This window comes from Rutidosis leptorrhynchoides, chromosome 2 (assembly GCF_046630445.1).
Source record: "Rutidosis leptorrhynchoides isolate AG116_Rl617_1_P2 chromosome 2, CSIRO_AGI_Rlap_v1, whole genome shotgun sequence".
NCBI classification, from domain to species: domain Eukaryota; kingdom Viridiplantae; phylum Streptophyta; class Magnoliopsida; order Asterales; family Asteraceae; genus Rutidosis; species Rutidosis leptorrhynchoides.
In genome coordinates, this window is record NC_092334.1 from 385,773,423 (window position 1) to 385,796,450 (window position 23,028).

A 23,028-nucleotide genomic window follows, 5' to 3' on the forward strand; every position below is an offset into this window, starting at 1 on the left:
TTCATGTGTGTATGTAAGTTATTTTTTCATGTGTGTATGTGCAAATTGCAGATCTTAATCAGTTGTTCATAATAACAATCGGATTTTGAGCACGAATATAACCAAGAATAATACATACGCGTTTTGAGCAAGTTGAAGATCAAAATGAAAATAAATGGCAATCAATGTTAAGTGTACTTAAGTGGGACGGTTCTTTCCAGGGACCGAACCGAAAATCTTGGAACCGAACCGAACCGAACCGAAATTATTTGGTACGGTCCTCGGTACGACTTCATTAATTTGGGACTCAGGACGGAACCGAACCGAATTCGTTTGGGACAGAACCGTACCATGCACAGGTTAGACACTGAATGAACAAGTGTTATTTTTTAATGTGGCCATAATTAACAATATGTTTGGCATCAACCCGCACATCATTTTTTTCCTATCAGATTAGTAGTCGTGTTAATAATAAGACAAGCTGAATCGTAGTAAGGTGGCTGGTTAAGGTAACACCAAACAATTCCGGTTTGGCCAACTGTTTGTAGCCATGGGCTGGGGAGTCCCGCATCTCCGAGCCGTTCAGCCACTTCAGCTATCACATTGAGTCTATAAAAGCTTAGTTGTTATCTATAACTGAACCTCTATTAAGCTTTTAATGTTTGTGTAGAGGTTCGTATAGTTTAAGATAACAATATCCATAAACCTTGTGTTGTAGCTAATGTGATAGTGGCCTGCTTCTCTTAGCGAGAGGTCAGGAGTTCGACTTTTATCCTTGATTTCGACCCAAAGGTGTCTTCCGCACGTCGCGTTGCCGGGGCAGTGGGGAGGGTGGTCTTACCGCCCATGCCCTCGGATTGGGCCGGGTTTCCTCTTGGGCAGCAGTTGGGGCGGGTTATGCAACTGTGGGAGATGAACGCGTGGGTGGTTAAGTCCACTGGGTGATCCCGTACTGTTGTTAAGATAACAATATCCATTTATCTTGTATTTCAAACGGCAAACCCACATGACCAAACTGTGTTTGGACAATTTCCTTTGCGTTTTTTTAAACCACGAATACTGGTAAGTGGTAACAAATGCGAATTTTTTTTATCATTTGCCTAATAATCAAATAGTTTTACAGCGTGGATGTGAACTATAAAAAAATATATTGTACTATTATTTACTGATAGAAACTTGAAACTTAAACTTGAAACTAGAAAGGTACTGTATCTATAAAAAGCGTTTTAGTTTTCATTTGTGTTGTTAGATAAAAGATGAGTAAAGAAAATGTAATGAAAATGATCAATATGTTGAAGATAATTATTAAACGATAACGAAAATAACAAAAGTAATACTACACGAAACTTTATTAGGGTAATTAGTCATTATTTATTCTCCTCCATAATTTGCCCATTTTTAAAACGAAAATACTCGGAGTCTTTAATCAACACTAATTTTTCATCCATTTTCATTCTTTTGTTTTTCAATAAGAAAAAAATTCAGAACCTTTTTTTTTTTGTTGGACATTCAGAACTTTTCTTTGTTACTATCTTTTATTTTACATTAATAATCAAGTCAAAATTGACTTGAGTAGTTGAGTGTGGTATGGTTGATTGTCGTTAACACTTCAATTCATTAAAACTTCAATTCGATCACTGTGAATAACCCTGTACGAACATGTAGATTCGGAAAGGCTGGCTAACCCAATGAGAGTGATTGTGTTCGTCTTTTAGCCAAGAACCTCCAAAGGTGTTTGTTATCGGCTCTCTTGTGTGTGCACGATGATGACCTGCTCTATTTATAGTTGATCAAGGACAACCGAATAGGTGGAAGTTATGGAGTAACTGCCCATTAATAACTGCTGCTTAAATGAATAATTAAATTGACAGTTTCAGCAGGCCAAATGTCACCTACATTCGTATCCACAATCGTACCCACAATCTCTGACCTGGTCCACCATGCATGCAAGATTTGGGGGGGTCTACACAACGTGTCGTAACGTAACGCTTATCCAATCGAGTATAGCACAACGTATAGTCAAATGTGATCAACCTTCAGTTAAGCTTCTTTTGATTACATGTATATTTTATTAGGTTCATCATTATAGCTACAAAATTTGCCATCAAAAATCTGCGGTGATTAATCTACCAACCTTAAAGGTTGTCGTTGAGTTAAAAAAATCACTTGTACCTTTTGATAATCACTATGTAAAAAGCAACATTAACCGTTATGTAGAATACATCAATACTCCTTAACGACACCATAAGATAAACTACACGAAAAAACTTTGGTACAACTTTTTGTGAGAGATTGTAAACACATAGTTGTGAAACATATGACTGAAATGAAAGGAAATTATAAGTACAGGGGTAAGTTGTAAAATAAAGTAAATTGCGATTCTATAGGGCGAAGAAGCTCTTATTATGTCCATCAGTCTACTCACTTAAAACCTGCCGTTGCTCCTCCCTCCGCCGCCGCCGCCGCTGCCGCCACCACTTCCACCTCCACTCTCTTCTCCTCCGTCGACAACCACCTCCAACCTTTCAAATTTTGAAGCGAACAAAAAATGTCAAACACCGATGAAAATCATAACGAACAAGCAGAAGAAGTAGAAGTGGGGTTCGAACAACTTGGTTTAGACCCTCGTTTAATTCGTGCCCTAACTAAGAAAAACATCCTTAAACCAACCCCAATTCAACAGACTGGAATCCCACTAATCCTTGTAAGTTTCTTTACTTTTTTCTTTTAATTCAATCAATTAATCAATAAATTTATTTGATTTCAGTCATCATTAATTACTACTTATGTTGAATAACAGGAGGGGAAAGATGTAGTAGCTCGAGCTAAAACAGGGTCTGGTAAAACATTTGCATACTTACTTCCATTACTTCAAAAGCTCTTATCAGATAATACTGTTACTACATCATCATCATCATCATCATCATTACCATCATTAGTAGCTCCTACTGCTATCATCCTTGTACCCTCACGTGAGCTTTGCCAACAAGTATGACTATTTTTTAATCTCATTAATTAAAATTTTTTTGATTTTTATGTTGTATGTTAAATGGTTTATATATTTTCTTGATTTGTTGAAACAGGTTTATTCAGAGGTGTTGTCATTGATTGAGTTTTGTAGAGTTCAGTTGAAAGTAGTTCAGTTGACTGGTGAACCAAGTTTTTCTGAAATGGTTAGTTTCTGTTACAAAGTTTTAATTTTTAAGGATATTTCTAACGACAGTAACTGTGTTAACATCCATTAATAGGTTATACGTTGCGGTTAGTATTGAATTTTGTTAGAAAATTCATATTTTTAAATGTATGTATGAATGAATCTAGTTGTGATGTTAAATTATTCGATTTTCAGGCGAGTGCGTTATCAGGGCCTCCACATATATTTGTTTCTACACCTGCTTGTGTTCAAAGGTGCTTGTCATCTGGCGTTCTTAAAGCCAAGTCTATTCAAGATTCTCTTTCTATCCTTATTCTTGATGAGGTTTGTCTCAATATATATGCTTTTATTGGTTTAAATTTGATGATTATATTGTTTAAGTAGTGTACTTGCTAGTCATTTGAATTATGTTTGTTGATTTGTATTTTGTAATCAGGCAGATCTTCTTTTCACTTACGGGTACGAGAAGAATCTCAAAGATCTAAAGGCTCATATTCCTAAAAAATGTCAATGTCTTCTCATGTCTGCTACATCAAGGTAGCTATATCATTTCGCTTAGTTTCGTTTAAGTATAAAGTCTTAGTCCAAACACTGATGTAATAATACGTTGGTTATTTATTCAAATTACCGAATGAAATTCTATGTAATCATCCTATACAGTGATGATGTTGAAAGTTTGAAGAAGCTTTATCTACACAATCCTTACATTCTTACGTTGCCCGAAGTTGATGGAAAAGATGAGATAGTCCCCAAAAGTGTTCAGCAATTTTGGGTTAGACCTTTAATTTCATCAAATAATTATTTTATAATTTAAGTAATTAGCAATTAATTCACTTTCCTTTAATTTTAGGTCTTTGTATCTGTTTTTTCGGTAGTGCATTATAGATATGTTCTTGATCGTTTCTACTTTTGTATTTAGATACAATGCAGTGATCGAGATAAGCTTCTTTACATCCTCGCAATTTTGAAGTTGGATCTTGTACAAAAGAAAGTCTTGATATTCACAAATACAATCGACATGAGTTTCAGACTAAAATTGTTTCTTGAGCAGGTATTTGACACATTTATTGCTTCTTAGAACTCAGCCTCCATTTTATTTGTTAACGAACACTCAAACATAACTTTTCTGTTCACAGTTTGGTATAAAATCTGCTGTCTTAAATGCGGAGTTGCCTGTAAACTCAAGGCTACATATACTTGAGGTATCCTCCTATACTATCTTCAATCGTCTTAAACATTTTGTTAATTTTTATTATATTATAATATATTAAAATATATATTCGTGCCAGGGATTCAATGCGGGGCTCTTTGATTATTTGATTGCAACTGATGATAGTGACTCGAAAGAGAAGGAACAAACTGATGGAGATAACCAGGTTGATAGAAAAAAGTCGAAGAAACATAAGAAGCGCAAATCGGATGTTGAGTTTGGTGTTGTTAGAGGCATAGACTTCAAAAATGTTCACACGGTAAAGATCTATTTGAGATTATTTCTTCACAAATCGATTTATTTGAAGTGTTATCTGACAAACTTTAATTATGTGACAGGTCATAAATTTTGATATGCCTGCAACTGCTGCAGGATATGTACATCGCATTGGGAGAACTGGAAGAGCGTATAATACGGGTCAATCTGTTTCAATTGTATGTCATTTTGTAGACCTTTTGGCCCCTGACTGAAATTTTATTCTTGGACTTGTTAAGTCTTGATTGTTTAGCAGTCATATTGTTATTTATGCTACTGGATCATTTATTTGATATTTTTATTGATATTATTTTAGGTTTCGCCTGAAGAAATGGAGGTTTTTGAAGAAATTAAGTTGTTTTTGGGAGAAAATGAAGATAATGATTTGACATCCGTTGCTCCCTTTCCACTTCTTGAGAAGAACGCAGTGGAGAATTTACGATATAGAGCTGAGGTAGTTTCCTGCTATATTAGGTTTGCAAGTCATACAATTTTTAGTTATTTTAAAAATCAAGTATTTATAGAAATCTTGATCGTTACAGGACGTTGCAAGGAGTGTGACAAAAATTGCTGTCAAAGAAGCGCGAGCGCAGGATCTTCGCAATGAAATTCTCAATTCTGAAAAGTTAGTATCATTTATAAATATGTTTTAACATGTATTAGGATTAGGATTAGGATTTTTTAATTATGTGTATGGTTTATTAAATGATGTCATGTTTTCAATTTCTTCAAGGTTGAAAGCTCATTTTCAAGAAAACCCACGAGATTTAGGTAAGGAAACATCCTTATAACCTTACAGCAACATTTATCTATCTTATTGCATTTTATTTTTTTAGAAGGCTTGTTGGATCTGATATTCTGAACGGCTATTTATTGAATTATTTATATTTGTTATTATTATTTATTAATTATTATTTATGCTTTTTACAGATCTTCTGAAGCATGACAAGCTTCTGAGCAAGAAAGCACCTGCGCTTCATCTTCGGGATGTGCCTGAGTATTTGCAAGATCCGACAACTCAACAAGCAAGCAAGTTTGTTAAACTTACTAGAGCCGCAATCGGAAAAACTGACAACAATAACAACCGGGGATTCAAGGGTGGTAGATCCAAAAAGGCTGGAGATCCTCTTAAGACATTTTCTGCGCAAGTATGTCTTCTGTTCATCAGCTTCTTTTTTTATATCTGTTAAATAATTTGCTGATAAATATAAATGTGCGTATTTTCCATCAGACGAAAGGGATGAAGAGGAAGTCCAAAGACAAGGAGTTTGGACCTAAGCAGAAAAAGAAGCAAGATGTATGACTGTTTTTACTAATTGATGGGAATTGTAAAGCATGGGGGCTAAATCCAACACAATTTTGTAGCTTCGTTGAAGTTAGTTTTATTTAATTATGTTTCGAGAGGCATGATATCTTGACCCATAGATGTATTCCTTTGGTTTTCTTACAGTTTTTATGTCAATTGACAATTGTTTTATGCAACCACAAGTTTCAGTGACAATTAAGGTATTGCTTCTTGCCTATGATTTGCTTACGTTATGCACTCTGTCTAAGATGGCATCAAGGCAGGTAAACAGTACGATTTTGTTCTACATTATGAGAATATAAGCTTGCTGATTGTTAGAAGTAGGTTAGGCAATCCAAACTACCAAGAAAAGTTGGTTAGTTATACCATTTGAGTGGATTCTGAATGCTACCTTATGTTCAAATGTTTCAGAATGGGTTTAAACAATCTTGCATAAGGTATGTGTTGTCCAAATGGGTGAGTATGTAGCCACCAAAAACGGAAGAGCGTCATGAGATCCAATGACTTTTGACATTTTTCTGTTAATAACAACGATAACAATACACAATCTTGCGTACGGGGATGAGGAGGTAAGATGTATTTAGATCTAATAACAAAATCATTAATTCGCAGCTAAAAGTACAAAAATTTATAGGTTAACCAGTTTGACCTGTTTTCCAAGGTTGACCATTTTTACCAATCATCCTTTGACCGGTTGAGCCATTCTTCCCATTTTGAAAAGGATATGTAACGTGGAAGCTTGCGTTCTTGGTGCCTTGGTGGCTACCTTTAGAGGAACTTCGAATGTTAGGTATATTAGGACAATGCTTGGTGATGGGTAATCTAGCCGCATAGGGGCTACCCAGTTGGTACACCTTCCAAAACTAATGCGGGGACTTCTCAATAACCCGAAAAAGACACAAGGGGTTGGATGCTATAAGGGTTCAGGGCTACGTGCTACCAAAATATAGTACATACTAAAAACGTAGATAAAGGCCAATTAGAAAACCATAGCAAGATATAAGCAAAACATACAAAACAAATATGAATGATTATTTTCGTTGTTATGATGGTTAATTTGAATTGAATGATTCAATGAATTCCTTATTCATTACCCAAATAGTTTCATCCAAATATCCAATTATAGAGGATCCGCCATTACCCGGACTCCTTGGTCCGTGTTTCAAGGCGGGCCGAATAGGGTGCTCGCAGGCCAGTGCCAGGAGCACTCAGGTGTCGAAGCACACCGAAAGGCACGCACTGCCAACCACAATCGACACAACATCTTCACAGGCATATCAACATATCAACAGTCATGCTTTGGCTGCTGCACCAATCCGCACTGGTCCACACTGCGAGTCGATTGTCACCCTATTCTGGACAAAATACCGACCAATAGACATTTCTCAATAACTGCAGTAAACCATATTTTATGCTCACTTTGGATGATACTTTAACTCTGTTATGGAACATATGTTTAAAAAAAATCCAGCTGCAGAGAACAAATATATAGAGTCTATACAGCCTGACCTTTTCAAGTATCATGCAACAAGGATAACACTATGATCTAATCCAACTAAATCCAGGTTGCTTTACAACTCCACAACTCCTCATCATCTTCCTTACACCTTCAGCCTCTTCCCAATGTCCACCATCAGCAAGAATATTCGCCAAAACTACATAAACTTCCGACTTATCTTCTTCCACTTCAAGTAAAAACCCAGCAACAATCCTTCCTAATCTTAAATCACCATGAGCTGCACACGAACTAAACAACGTCCACCATATGCTACTATGCACCTTAAACCCATCACTCTTTATCAAATTCTCAGCTGCATCAAGATACCCTGCTCGTCCCACTAGGTCAACCACACATGAAAAATGGTCAACCCCTGGCTCTACACCATACTCATTCACCATTGAATTAAATATCTCAATTCCAGCATCAACCAGCCCTGCATGGCTACAAGCTGTAAGAGCCGCAGTAAACGTTGCACGGTCTGGTTCTACTTTGACCCCTGTTGACTTTTTCATTGACTCAAATACCCGAACTGCCTCCTCGCCTTTTCCGTGCTGCGCGTAACCAGATATCATTGAATTCCAAGAAACAACATCTTTGTTCCTTATTAAATTAAAAACCTTTAACGCACAATCTAACACACCGCATTTTGCGTACAAAGCAACAAGCGCGTTTCCTAATAACGTCTCATGAAAATAATGAAACTTTAATATGTACCCGTGTATCTCTTTGCCACGTCTGAAGTCAGAAATGATAGCACATATGTTTAATACGATGCTTAATGTATAAACATCAGGAGTTAAACCTAACACTAACATCTCAGAAAACAGCTCTAAGCCATATGCCGAGTACCCGTTTAAATGAAAACCAGAAATCATTGAATTCCAAGATATTAAATTCTTCAAATTTGTTTCATCAAATATATTATATGCTTCGTGTATAGCATCACTTTTAGAAAGCGCTGAAATCAAGGCATTGGACACTTCAGTTTTTGAAATGAGACCGTTTTTGATAACAATGGCGAAAATCATTTCGATACCAAGTACTGAATCCAAGGTTGCTAGCAGGCTACCGATGGTGAACTCATCTGGTTTTATTCCTTGATTTTGCATCTGCAAATAGGCCAAGATCGCATCTTGAGACATGTTCCATTGAGCATAGCTTGTAATTATGGTGTTCCATGAGACAAGATCCTTATCTTCCAATGTCTTGAAAACCATTCGAGCTGACTCTAAGTCACCCCCACTAGTGGAATACATGGTCATTGCAGCATTACTTACAGAATTGAAATCATTAAAACCTGTTTTGATGGCATGAGTGTGTACTTGAACAGCGGTTTGTCTACAAGAACATGAACTCATAACGCTCACAAAAGTCCGTTCGGTTGGCCTAAGACCAACTCGGTGCATGTCGTTAAACATCATCAAAGCCTGTTCATCTCTTCCTAGGCTCACCAAACCAGCTATCATTGCATTATAAGTAATCTGATCATGTATTGATTTATCCGTTTCTTCAAACACTTTATATGCATGAGTAACATCTCCAAAGTTGAAATACATAGTAATCAAAGCATTCGTAACCGAAGCTCTAACCAAATACCCAGTCTTGATAACCAGTGAATGCACTTCCTTGCCAAAATCTATTAACTCCAAACCACACAAACTCAAAACACTAGCAAAACTGTAGTTATCATGCCTAATATCCAACAAATGCATTCTATTAAACATACGAAATGCAACATCCGAATGTCCATTATCCGCGCAGCCAGTGATTATCGCATTCCAGACAGCCTCATTTCTTTGAGGAATTTCATCGAGCAGTTGGCATGCATAATCAACCTCTCCGAGATTTGTACACGCCGACAACAATGTCGTCCACGAATACACATCTGGAGCTTTGATCTCTTCAAAAACTCGTTTAACCAAAAGCAAGTTCTCTGATTTGGCATAGAGAAAGAGCAAAGTATTGGCTACATGTGAGTACATTTTATAACCTGACCGGATGATGTGTCCGTGGACCTGGTCTCCTGCTGCAACATCACGCAGATTGGAACAAGCAGTGAGGGTGGTTGAAAGTGTATATTGATCTGGTTTTAGGTATTGCGAAGACTGAATTTGGTAGAACAATTGTAGGGTTTTTGTGTATTGTTGTGATTTAGTGAGCTGAGCTAACAAGCAATTGACTTTTAGGAGTTCACGGTTCATGTATAACGTTCTGTTGTTAGTTTTAGTTTTAGTTTTTAGTTTTTCGTTTAGAGTTTGACGTATATGTAGTGAAGGTGTTCGAGGAAATGCCTGAATAAAGTATTGGTGCTGCTCTACTTGTTTCATTTAAGAAGATATAAAAATTGGCTTAGAAATGTGAAGATATACGTGTAACTACAATTATGCAGTTGCAAGATTCTAGTTTATCAACTTCTCTACTTTTGTTGGCAGGGGCTTTATTGGGGATTTGAGGGGCTTTCGCCCCCTCACTCAATATTTCAGTAAGCAATGAAATTCGTAGTTTTTAAATTATGAATGTTTAAACTTTTGAATTAATTAAATTAGAGTTCGTACGAAAAACATATAACTAAACTAGTAAAGCATTAACATAATTTGTATTTCATTTCTTGTATCACATGGTCATTTTAACTAGAAATTAATTTAAAACTAAATAAATCTTGTAGGTACAAGAAATTAACTTAAAAGATATTTCAATATAAAATATATATAAAATTGTACTCGTATAAAATAGACAATATTAATACAAAAGTGTTACGAGTATATTATATGGGTCAAACGTGTTATGTTACACATGTGAGCAAACGTATCTTTATATATACAATAACGATATTTAAAAGTTGAATACATATATACATATAACAAATAAAAATGTAGTTGAATAGACGACAACAACAACGACGGCAAAACTTAATCCCACATATGTAGTTGAATAGACACTAAGTTAGAATTAATGTTAACTGAACTTATACCCATTAATTTAAATAGCAAATAAACGAGGATTTGTTTTCTAAACGTGATCTTCTACTGAATTAATCATTCAAAAAACTTCAAACTTACAAGCTCAGTTTTTTCCATTGTTTAGTTGGAAAACTAGTCGTGTTGGGATGCCCGCTATCATTTTTACAACCAAAAAACGTATCTTCATCATCGTTTTTAACAATGTTGATTTAGCTTTCTCGTGTCGGTGTCATTTCTTTGTGGTGTTGCTCTTCTTTTTTGAGCTTACCTTTTGTTAATGCCGTCGCTTCACTTAACTTGCTGTTAACTTTGATGAGTTTCTTTCGGTAACTCCATCTTAAGCATAGCCCCGGAGGGAGAAGCTTATTGCACAATTTGCTTTGATTCTGGGTGGTTATGTGGTTTTGGATTCACGTTTTTTGTCGTAGTCTAGGGTGATATCCATGTTACGTTTTGTTTGTGGTTTACAGTGTTAGCTTATCGATAGTTTTTGCTAATTTTAGTTGATTTAGAGATTACTCTGTTATTGGTGTAATGTAGTTTGGGAGTTTCACTAGGTTGATTTTGTTTGGTCGCACATGGATTACCTTTCTAGCTATCTTTGTTTCGGTCTCTTCATGGAGGTTTCCTCTTTCTCGCTTCCGCTTTTCCTCCTACATCTTTTCGATGCACCACCCAACAAGGATAATTCACTACTATTCATTTTCTTTCGGAACGTGATCGAGCTTTCTTGCATACTCTCTCTCTCTCTCTCTCTCTCTCTCTCGTTAGGTTCGCTTCCCTGTTTGGAGATTTCATATATCCTATATCAGTTTCGTCCTTAAGTTTCAAGCTCTTAAGGTCTCAGTTGGAGCTGAATGTCTTTGTTGCAGGATCAGATTTGTCAGATATTTTTTTAAGTTGCTCGGGTCTCGGATATTTTTATGTCTTCGGTGTTAGGTGTTTTGCTTCTTTCATGGGCTCAGAAATTCAATGAGCTAGGACTTCCTGGGGGTTGGGGATGCTTACGTTTTTTAATCAGACGCTAACAAGTTTTATGTCATTAACGCTAATCAATTTACTTTCCGATGGATCTTTTAGTTCGTACTGTGCAAAGAAGCAAGTCTGGTTTGTTTTGATTATTTGTATCGTTTGTATGTTTGGTGTTTGTTTAATGTTTGTGCAACGTTGTTGAGGGTCATGTTCAGTAAATAATTTTAACGAGGAAAACAAATTCGCCCTTCGCTGCGGGGTGGTTTCGTTCGGTTAACAGTCGGTGGCTTTGGTCGGTTAGTTATCAGTTAATTTGTAACAACCAAATTTTTTTAAGGTTCTTTTATTTACCATTTATGTATTATTTATTTTTTAGGTTTTTATTATTTGGAGTTAAAGAAGGATAATCTAAGATAAGTATCATGTTAAAAAAAAGGACTAGTCTTGCAAAGTTAAGTAAAAGCTCAAGCTAGTTAATGGGTTAGGAGCACCTAAACTATGTAATGGTGGGGAGAAACTAAATTTGTCATCATGTCAAAGTGTATTATTAAATAAGAGGGTAATAGCTCATAGCTCATTTTAGAAGAATCGGGAGAAAAGGGGATCAGGAGGAGAAGAACGATGGTGAAAAAACAAGAAGACAGGGTTTTCAAAATCTAGTGATTAAACCTCATGAAAATCGAAATTTTAAACAATTAGGATTGTATGCACTATAGTGGAAGTAAGGATATCTTCATCTTCATCATCTTCTAGCCCAAATTCAAGTTAGAGTTTTTAAGAGAAATTAAGGTATGGCTTGCATACTTGAAATTAATCAATGTTTATGTTTTGTTTATGTTTATTTCATGATTTAATGTATAGTTTATGTTTTATGAATTAGTCAAAATTCGGATTTAAGGGTTATGGTGCAAGTTAAAGTTGATTTTTAAAAGATATGGAAGTGAGATGTTGTTTTAAGATGGGTTTATGATACGATTATGTATAAAAACGAATTTAAATGATGTTAAAGTCTATGTTTATGTGTGAAATTGGATAAATTAGCAACTTCGTTTAAAAGTTAGTGATTTTGATGATGAAATTGGTTAAAGTAGATTTATGCACATCAAGTGTTTGATGAATTGCTTGAATGAAGAAAAATGTCATTTTGACTAAATAATTGATTTAAAAAGGGTTTATGATCATGTTTTTTTTCTTTTTGAACAACGATTGGGATCACCCAAGGGGGACTAAACCACCCGTTGCGATCATCTCCTGTTTCGACTATGTCGATGCAGCGATAATAACCCCGCCCCCATCGCTGCCCAGGAGGAAACCTTGAAACCTACCCAAGGGCACGGCCAAGTAAAACCCCCTCCCCTTTACCTCCCCTGTAGTGACTCGAACTTTTCCATGTTTATATATATTAATTGAGATTGATATTTACATGATTAAGTGTTTTCAACGTGTTAAGCAATCAAACTTGTTAAGACTTGATTAATTGAAATAGGTTTCATATAGATAATTGACCACCCAAGTTGACCGGTGATTCACGAACGTTAAAACTTGTAAAACTATACGATGACATATATATGGTTATATATATAGTTAACATGATTTTATTATAAGTAAGTATCTCATTAGGTATTTTAACAATGAGTTATATACATAAAAATGAGACTATTAAATTAAGAAACTCGAAAACGATATATATAACGATTATCGTTATAACAACGTCTTACTAGGTACATATGAATCATATTAAGATATTGATACACTTGGTTAATTATGTTAAATGATAAGTAAATATATCATTAAGTGTATTAACAATGAACTACATATGTAAAAATAAGACTACTAACTTAATAATTTCGAAACGAGACATATACGTAACGATTATCGTTGTAACGACATTTAACTGTATATATATCATACTAAGATATATTATATATCATAATATCATGATAATGTAACAATTTAACATCTCAATTGATATAATAAACAATGGGTTAACAAAATTTAACAAGATCGTTAACCTAAAGGTTTCAAAACAACATTTACATGTAATGACTAACGATGACTTAACGACTCAGTTAAAATGTATATACATGTAGTGTTTTAATATGTATTCATACACTTTTTAAAGACTTCAAGACACTTATCAAAATACTTCTACTTAACAAAAATGCTTACAATTACATCCTCGTTCAGTTTCATCAACAATTCTACTCGTATGCACCCGTATTCGTACTCGTACAATACACAACTTTTAGATGTATGTACTATTGGTATATACACTCCAATAATCAGCTCTTAGCAGCCCATGTGAGTCACATAACACATGTGGGAACCATCATTTGGCAACTAGCATGAAATATCTCATAAAATTACAAAAATATGAGTAATCATTCATGACTTATTTACATGAAAACAAAATTACATATCCTTTATATCTAATCCATATACCAACGACCAAAAACACCTACAAACACTTTCATTCTTCAATTTTCTTCATCTAATTGATCTCTCTCAAGTTCCATCTTCAAGTTCTAAGTGTTCTTCATAAATTTCATAAGTATAGTTTCATAAAAATCAAGAATACTTCCAAGTTTGCAAGTCTACTTCCAAGCTTTCTAATTCATTCTAAGTAATCATCTAAGATCAAGGAACCTTTGTTATTTACAGTAGGTTATCTTTCTAATTCAAGGTAATATTCATATTCAAACTTTGATTCAATTTCTACAACTATAACAATCTTATTTCGAGTGAAAATCTTACTTGAACTGTTTTCGTGTCATGATTATGTTTCAAGAACTTTCAAGCCATCCAAGGATTCTTTGAAGCTAGATCCATTTTTCTCATTTCCAGTAGTTTTATCCAGAAAACTTGAGGTAGTAATGATGTTCATAACATCATTCGATTCATACATATAAAGCTATCTTATTCGAAGGTTTAAACTTGTAATCACTAGAACATAGTTTAGTTAATTCTAAACTTGTTCGCAAATAAAAGTTAATCCTTCTAACTTGACTTTTAAAATCAACTAAACACATGTTCTATATCTATATGATATGCTAACTTAATGATTTAAAACCTGAAAACACGATAAACACCATAAAATCGGATATACGTCGTCGAAGTGAAACCGGGGGCTGTTTTGGTTTGGATAATTAAAAACTATGATAAACTTTGATTTAAAAGTTGTTCTTCTGGGAAAATGATTTTTCATATGAACATAAAACTATATCCAAAAATCAAGGTTAAACTCAAAGTAGAAGTATGTTTTCTAAAATGGTCATCTAGACGTCGTTCTTTCGACTGAAATGACTACCTTTACAAAAATGACTTGTAACTTATATTTCCGACTATAAACCTATACTTTTTCTGTTTAGATTCATAAAATAGAGTTCAATATGAAACCATAGCAATTTGATTCACTCAAAACGGATTTAAAATAAAGAAGTTATGGGTAAAACAAGATTGGATATTTTTGATCTTTTTAGCTACGGGAAATGTTTAACAAATCTATACAAATCATATCCTAGCTAACTTATATTGTATTATACATGTATTCTAATATATTATGTAATCTTGGGATACCATAGACACGTATGCAAATGTTTTGACATATCATATCGACCCATGTATATATATTATTTGGAACAACCATAGACACTCTATATGCAATAATGTTGGAGTTAGCTATACAGGGTTGAGGTTGATTCCAAAAATATATATACTTTGAGTTGTGATCTAGCCTGAGACGTGTATACACTGGGTCATGGATTGATTCAAGATAATATATATATCGATTTATTTCTGTACATCTAACTGTGGACAACTAGTTGTAGGTTACTAACGAGGACAGCTGACTTAATTGTAATGACCCTTGATTGTCCAACGTTAATTTATTAATAATAATTATTATTAATACGTGTGATTAAACTAATGTATGTTATTACATTTACATGTTGCCATGATTGCCCGAACTTGACTTTAATTGCCCGAAACGTCTTTGTGACACCCGAAACTTTCACGAATAATATTTTTAGATATTATTTGCATTCATGATTAAGGTTTATTAATCATTTTGATTAACTATGGCTATTAGTTAATTACTTGGGCTTTGATTAGGTTTATTTATTAATTATTTGATCTTGGGCTTTGTTAGTGTAATGGACTCATGATATTGGGCTTCCAAGCCCACCCTACCTTTTAAGTGGACAAATTAGCCCACACTTCCACTAGTAAGTATTACTTGAACATGGAAACTAGTTAGTTATATCAATTGGAATCTAGTTTGCTCATAATCCCCATGAACAACCATCCATTAACCAACTTTGTAAGACTTTACAAGCTATTAACCAACAAACTTTTTCCTCCTCCCCATGGTGCCCAAAGCCGTCGGCCTATAGGCCATTTGAAGGGGGTTTTTAATTTTTTTTATCACTACATTACTTGCATTACTCTTTCATTCAAACACACACACAAACACTTACAACTTTTCTCTCATTTGCTCTCTAAAGTGTGAGTTCTTTCAAGGCTTTCTCTTCCTCTTTTTCTCTTGACAAAACCGATTTCCATATACACATATCATCATCATCTTTGCTCTTTAATATTGTATAATTACTTGATACTTGTTAGATGTTGTTGTTACTTTGTTACTTGTTCTTGTTATTACTTACTTACATATTTAAGAATCAAACTCTTTAGTTTGATTCTCCATAATATCTTGTATTTTTCAAGAACACAAGAACATAAACTTACTAGTTTATGATTCTACATTTAATGCTTCCAAAGATTTAGAGTTCATGTGTTGCAAATCATACTTGTAAGTCATGTTAGTAAACTTTAAAGTTTACTTTCTTAAAGATCAAACTTTGGTTTGAATCTTTAAAGTATGAACAACCATGAACAAATTACTTGTTTACTTACCTTACTTCTTCATTCTTGCACTTTAATTTCATGTAATTAGTTTAAATGGTCAAGTACTACAAGTTAGTCTTGATCTCATTAATATTGAACTAAAAGTTAACTTGAAAGTTCAAGAACATATAAATAAGTTTTCTTTAAATATAACTTTGTATACTTATGCTTGATCTAGACTTTTGGGTCTTGGATCTTCAAGATCTAACTAAGAACCATATTCTACATCTTAAGATCTTGATTAGTTAGTTTACTTTCAAGTTTGTAACTTGTTATTAGCTTTAAAGTTCATGTATGTGTTAGATCTAAGACTTTGATGTAACATTGGTTCATCAAAACACTTACAACTCTTAAGTGAAGTTGTGCTACATGTCTTGGACTTGCACAAGGGTTATGATGGTCAAAACTTGGTAAATATGATGTAAACACATCAATGAGTTGTACACTTGAAGCTATAGGCATCAAGGATGAGAACCATGATGAACATCAAACACCAAACCCACCGGAACCCATTATTTTTCTGCTTACTGTTCTCTGCCTACTGTTCTGCTGTTTCTGTAACAGACCAGTAGACCTGGGCTATTGTGATTATGATTTTTAAATAGCTCTGTTCGAGTAGATAACTTTTCATATAGGACTCGTCTTAATCCGAGTTACGGTTTAGGATTTATGGCCCTCCGATCGTCACTATGTCCTTTTAACGTTGTGCAGAAATTTCTGAACTACTCGCACTTAGACCGTCGCCACGGTCAAACGAAGACGAGTTTCGTTCTGTAAATTTTACCACACTTAAAGGACTCATATACGGATCCATGGCCACTGGTCTCACCTTAATTCAGTAAGGGTAGAGGCCGTGGTGACTGACTAAATCAGCCTTTGTTTTAAACTACTTTCATAAACGAAACTTACTTTACGCCTTTGTTTGATGATGAATGATGATGACCCTTAAGACCTTATTTGAATACTTTTAAACCTATTAAGACGATTTACTGACGTAGTACTATTTGACTTCGGTTGAGGACCTTCGGACCGATTACTTGCACACCTTTTCCGAACCGACTTTACGACTACATTATCATTGTGAGTTATAGCATTCCCTTTTTAATTTAACTTATTTTGGGAACTGAGAATACATGCGGATTTTATGTTTTACATACTAGGCACGAGTACTTAAACTTTATATATGTGTGGGTTATATAACGGCAGAAACATTCCCTTTAGCTCGGTAACGTTTAGTCATTGGTTTTTGAACCGGTGAACGCGAATCTTAGATATGGATCCATAGGGTTTGACATCCCCACTCGGGCTAGTAGCGCTAGCATTTAACGAGTGTTTAATACTTCGTAAACATACGCACTTGCCAAGTGTACTTTCAGGGGGTATAAACGTTAAGTTAGTTACCAAGTGCCCACGGTTAACATATACTTTATCATACTATTTTGAAACGCTCGTTGTAGCACTGAAATCTCGTGGCCTACCTTACATACTGTTATACTGAAATCTCGTGGTTTTGTACGGGGCATCACATTTGGTATCAGAGCATTGGTTGTAGGGAATTAGGTTGCATTAGTGAGTCTAAGACCGACCCGAGTAGGATTCATTAATAAGACTAATCTACAACTTGCTAGTTTACTTGTTTCCGCTGAACTTACTGCATGCTACTGCTTGCTTTTACTGCTATATGCTGTATGCTATTACATGATTTCACTACTGCATGATATTACTTGCTTTCGATTGCATGCTACATCTGTACGATTCATTATTATTGCCATGCTACTTATTGTTATACACGATTTAAACTGTTGGCCTAATACGTGTTTGCTTTATGACTTACTGACATGAAAAATTTATTTTTCCTTGTTCAGATGTCGGATGTACCACCTGCTAGCGTTTTGGGCAGTTTAGACTCTTCATCTACTCCACCTACCACCGTTGCCGATCCACCGATCCCGGTACGCACGAGTGACCCCGGCGCTTCATCTTCCGGGACTAGCAGCCAGCCGCCTGCACCAGTGGCTACTTCTGATGGACACGTGGGTCCTACGGAGATTCCAGCTCCTTCTGCTCCCAGACCCTCGGAGTCACAGCCCCGCATCGGTGGAGTTGTGATCCCCGCGGAGTTCGGGGAAGGGCCATTCCGTAACCATATGCGCATGCCATGCCGACGCGCTCCAGATGGACGTTTAGTGCCGATTCCACCAGGCAGACACAGAGAGATGTTGGCCGCCTTCGGACTGCCAGTTCAGCCACCCGTGTCACCACCACATGATTCGGATGACTCATCATCCGCCGATTCTTCATCAGATGATTCTTCATCAGACTCCAGTGACGACGAGGACCCTGCTGATATACCTATACAGGCACCCTCTACCTCGCCGAAGAAGCGGTACCGTCCTGATGGCACCGTCATTCCAGGGGTGAATGGAGGTCGTGCTTTCACTGACGCTTTTGGTCGGCGTCGGAGGGTTACTGCCCGTAAGCGGCTTGTGCCGTACCCTGCCGACCCACTCATACGTAAGGCACCTCGTTACGTGCTGACTATCTCTGGAGCCGGGACATCTGCACCCCGCTTCGTACGGTCTGCACCACCCGCTCCACCAGCACCATCCGCTCCACCGGCCCCACCTGCACCACCAGCACCGCCTGCCCCACCATCTCCCACAGTCGAGGAATTGACAAGGGAGGTGGAGATCCTCCGAGCTCGGGTAGCTGAGCTTGAGGAGCAGATGGCTCAGGTTTTGGACGTCCTACACCCACCTTCACCGTAGGACCTTTTGTATTAGATTTCATGATGTAATCTAGTTGTAGCTTCTTGTATTATTTATGTATTGTAAGAACTTATCCTGATGTATGAAACTTATTATTATTAATGAATGGAACTTTGCGTTATTTAATTTTTACACGATGTTCTATTTACATTACTGTATGATGATTCTGTGGTATTCATACCTAGATGCGTTATTTAATAACATGTGATGTTTTGATTCCATGTTGGTTACTATATACTGTATTATTATATATTAAATACTGGATTTTGACTTGAGTCAAAATTTTTGTTTAGAACACCATGGCTAACGGTCGATCCACACCTACTGCTGCTCAAATTGAAGAGATGATCCAAGAACGCGTAGCCGCAGCCCTAGCAGAAAGAAACCTCCAAGCCCCACCGCCACCACCACCGGTTATCCCACCCGTTCGAAATGGGTGTACTTACAAGGAATTCCAGAGCTGCAAACCACATAACTTCAGTGGAACCGAGGGACCGGTTGGTCTCACCAGATGGTTCGAGAAACTTGAATCAGTATTCTGAGTTAGCAACTATTCGGAGGACAACAAGACCAAGTTTGCTTCGTGCACGCTATCTGACGGCGTGCTAACGTGGTGGAACATGTTAGCTCAAGCGAAAGGCATTGATGAGGCGTATGCTACGCCATGGGAGGAATTCAAAGTGGCAATGATTGATGAGTATTGTCCGAGAACCGAAATACAAAAGATGGAGATGGAATTCATGCAGCTAAAGGCCGTTGGGAACGACCTTGATGGTTACAACAGGAGATTTTTGGAACTAGCTCTTATGTGTCCGATAATGGTCACCCCGGAATTCAAGCGTATGGAGAGATACTTCTGGGGACTCCCTAAGTCCATCAAAGGAAACGTCACATTGTCCAAACCACCGAATGTTCCCGAAGCTATGCGCGCGCATACTTTGATGAATCAGATAACCATCGATGAACCGGAGAAAACTAAGTCTGAAGCAGGTACTAGTGAGAAACGCAAATGGTATAACCACAACAACAACAACATGGGAAGATTCTATGATCAGAACCCGGCGAAACGACATGAGGGTTTCAGAGGAAACAACAACGGTGGAAACTTCAACCCCAACAACAATACCAACTCCAACCCGAATTACAAGGGAACCCTACCTCAACGCAAGAGGTGTTACAAACACCACACTGGGTATTGCAATGTTGTCTGCGAGAAGTGCCAACGGTCTGGGCATGTTGGAAAAGACTGCAAGGTCACCACTTTGAATGGGAAGCCGAACACCAATGGACCGAAAAAGTGCTACGAATGCGGACAGACGGGCCATTTCAGAAATGCGTGCCCAAACAAGCGAAAAGACGGCGGACCACCCCGTGGTAGAGCTTTTAATGTTAATGCAAGGGATGCACGCGATAACCCCGACTTGGTGACAGGTATATTCAAAATCAACAATCTTTTAGCTTCTGTCTTGTTTGATACTGGTGCGGATAGAAGTTATGTATGTAGACATTTTTGTGATAAGATTAATTGGTCATTAGTCTCGTTAAAATAAAGTATGCTTGTCGAGGTCGCCAACGGTAAACTTGAGAAAGTTGACCATATTATTCGAGGAGCTATTATCAACATAGCTGGTGCAGATTTCGAAATTGACTTGATACCTATCAAACTGGAAAGTTTTGACATGATCGTCGGTATGGATTGGTTGAGCCAGATAAAGGCCGATATTATCTGTGGAGATAAAGCACTTCGCATACCACAAGGAGATGGTGAACCACTGGTTATCTATGGAGAGAGATGTACCTCGAAGTTGAACCTCATTAGTTGCGTGAAAGCGCAAAAGATTATGAAGAAGGGACGTTTTGCTGTCCTAGCACATGTGAAAGCAGTAGAAACTGAGGTGAAGAGCGTGAACGACGTTCGAATTGTGAACGAATTTTCCGATGTCTTCCCAGAGGAATTGCCTGGATTGCTGCAGCAAAGAGCAGTAGAGTTTCAGATTGATTTAGTGCCAGGAGCTGCACCTGTAGCTCGCGCACCTTATAGACTCGCACCTTCTGAGATACAAGAATTACAGAGTCAACTATAAGAGCTGTTAGACCGTGGATTTATCCAACCAAGTTTCTCGCCTTGGGGCGCACCTGTGTTGTTTGTGAAGAAGAAGGATGGATCCTTCCGTATATGTATCGACTACCGTGAACTCAACAAATTAACAATCAAGAATCGGTATCCTCTTCCACGAATTGACGATCTTTTTGATCAACTACAAGGATCAAGCGTTTACTCAAAGATCGATTTGCGATTCGGATATCACCAGCTAAGGGTGAAGGAAAGTGACGTGATGAAAACTGCGTTCAGAACTCGTTATGGTCATTATAAGTTTCTTGTGATGCCATTAGGGTTGACAAATGCACCTGCCGTGTTCATGGACCTTATGAATCGTGTCTGCAAGCCGTACTTGGATAAGTTTGTTATCTTCTTCATAGATGATATCCTCATCTACTCTAAGAGCGAAGAAGAACATGAGCAACACCTCCGATTAATGCTTGAACTCTTGAGACAAGAGCAACTTTACGCCAAATTCTCCAAGTGTGAATTTTGGTTGAAGGAAGTTCAGTTTCTGGGTCATGTTGTGAGCGACCAGGGTATCAAAGTTGATCCCGCCAAGATTGAAGCCATCAGCAAGTGGGAGACCCCCACTACTCCGACGCATATTCGCCAATTCCTAGGTCTCGCCGGTTATTACCGAAGGTTTATTGAAGGATTTTCTCTGATTGCGTGTCCTTTGACCGCGTTGACTCACAAGGGCAAGAAGTTCATTTGGGAACCCGCACACGAATCAGCATTCCAAACTTTGAAGAATAAGTTAACCTCCGCACCTATCCTATCACTTCCTGAGGGCAGTGACGACTTTGTTGTTTATTGTGATGCATCGAAGAGTGGTTTTGGTTGTGTACTGATGCAACGATCGAAGGTTATCGCTTACGCCTCCCGACAACTGAAGATTCACGAGCGGAACTACACTACTCACGATCTTGAACTTGGAGTCATTATCTTTGCACTCAAATTGTGGAGACACTATTTGTATGGAACTAAGAGCACTATCTTCACCGATCACAAGAGTCTCCAGCACATCTTTGATCAGAAGCAACTGAATATGAGACAGCGTCGATGGATCGATATGCTCAACGACTACGATTGTGAACTTCGTTATCATCCTGGCAAGGCCAATGTTGTAGCTGACGCTTTAAGCCGAAAGGAGAGGACGACACCTCTTCGTGTTAGGGCTCTGAACATCACCATTCATTCAAACCTCAACAGTCAAATCAGAGTAGCCCAAGATGAGGCTCTCAAGGAGGAGAACATATCTCACGAACATTTGAACATACTTGTCTCTCGATTCAAGGTTAGGGAGTCTGGACTCCGATGTTATGCCGGAAGGATTTGGGTACCTTATTATGAAGATCTACGAAACCTGATACTTGATGAAGCACACAAATCGAGATATTCGATTCACCCTGGAGCGGGCAAGATGTACCACGACCTTAAAGAACAGTATTGGTGGCCGAATCTTAAGAAGGACATTGCGACTTATGTTAGTAAGTGTTTGACTTGCTCGAAGGTTAAAGCTGAGCATCAGAGACCTTCTGGGTTACTTCAACAGCCGGAGATCCCACAATGGAAGTGGGAAAGGATCACGATGGATTTCATTACTAAGCTGCCAAAGATGGTGGGCGGATACGATACTATTTGGGTTATTGTTGATCGCCTTACCAAATCTGCACACTTCCTAGCGATGAAGGAAATTGATACAATGGAAAGACTTGCTCATCTATACATCAAGGAGGTTGTATCACGACACGGTGTACCTTTATCGATCATCTCAGATCGCGATCCCCGTTTTGCTTCTAGATTTTGGCGTTCTTTGCAAGAAGCCATGGGAACTCGTCTTGACATGAGTACTGCTTATCATCCTCAGACTGACGGACAAAGTGAACGAACGATTCAGACCTTGGAAGACATGTT

General features: G+C 37.3%; 2 protein-coding genes across 2 annotated transcripts; one reads left to right on the forward strand and one right to left on the reverse strand.

Moving 5' to 3' along the window:
• The first annotated feature begins 2,527 nt into the window (after nt 1-2,527).
• LOC139889046 (DEAD-box ATP-dependent RNA helicase 16) lies at nt 2,528-5,901 on the forward strand. The gene is made up of 15 exons (XM_071872020.1): nt 2,528-2,683; nt 2,780-2,968; nt 3,063-3,152; nt 3,329-3,457; nt 3,570-3,670; nt 3,794-3,905; nt 4,053-4,184; nt 4,270-4,335; nt 4,423-4,602; nt 4,682-4,777; nt 4,915-5,052; nt 5,141-5,223; nt 5,332-5,369; nt 5,529-5,746; nt 5,830-5,901. Exons 1-15 carry the CDS (start codon nt 2,528-2,530, stop codon nt 5,899-5,901), a joined length of 1,800 nt encoding a protein of 599 aa, XP_071728121.1.
• Nucleotides 5,902-7,409: 1,508 nt separating this feature from the next.
• Nucleotides 7,410-9,768, reverse strand: LOC139892136 (pentatricopeptide repeat-containing protein At3g49740-like). Its single transcript, XM_071875176.1, has one exon. The coding sequence runs from the start codon at nt 9,730-9,732 to the stop codon at nt 7,444-7,446; it is 2,289 nt and encodes a 762-aa protein (XP_071731277.1). The 5' UTR covers nt 9,733-9,768; the 3' UTR covers nt 7,410-7,443.
• Between the last annotated feature and the right edge of the window lie 13,260 nt (nt 9,769-23,028).

Excerpts from the sequence above, each read along its gene's own strand:
- LOC139892136 (XM_071875176.1), bottom strand. The coding sequence starts at position 9,732 with ATGAAACAAGTAGAGCAGCACCAATACTTTATTCAGGCATTTCCTCGA.
- LOC139889046 (XM_071872020.1), top strand. The coding sequence starts at position 2,528 with ATGTCAAACACCGATGAAAATCATAACGAACAAGCAGAAGAAGTAGAA. Across the intron at positions 3,906-4,052 it reads AAAGTGTTCAGCAATTTTGG|ATACAATGCAGTGATCGAGA; the intron begins GTTAGACCTTTA and ends TTTTGTATTTAG. Across the intron at positions 5,053-5,140 it reads ATTTACGATATAGAGCTGAG|GACGTTGCAAGGAGTGTGAC; the intron begins GTAGTTTCCTGC and ends TGATCGTTACAG.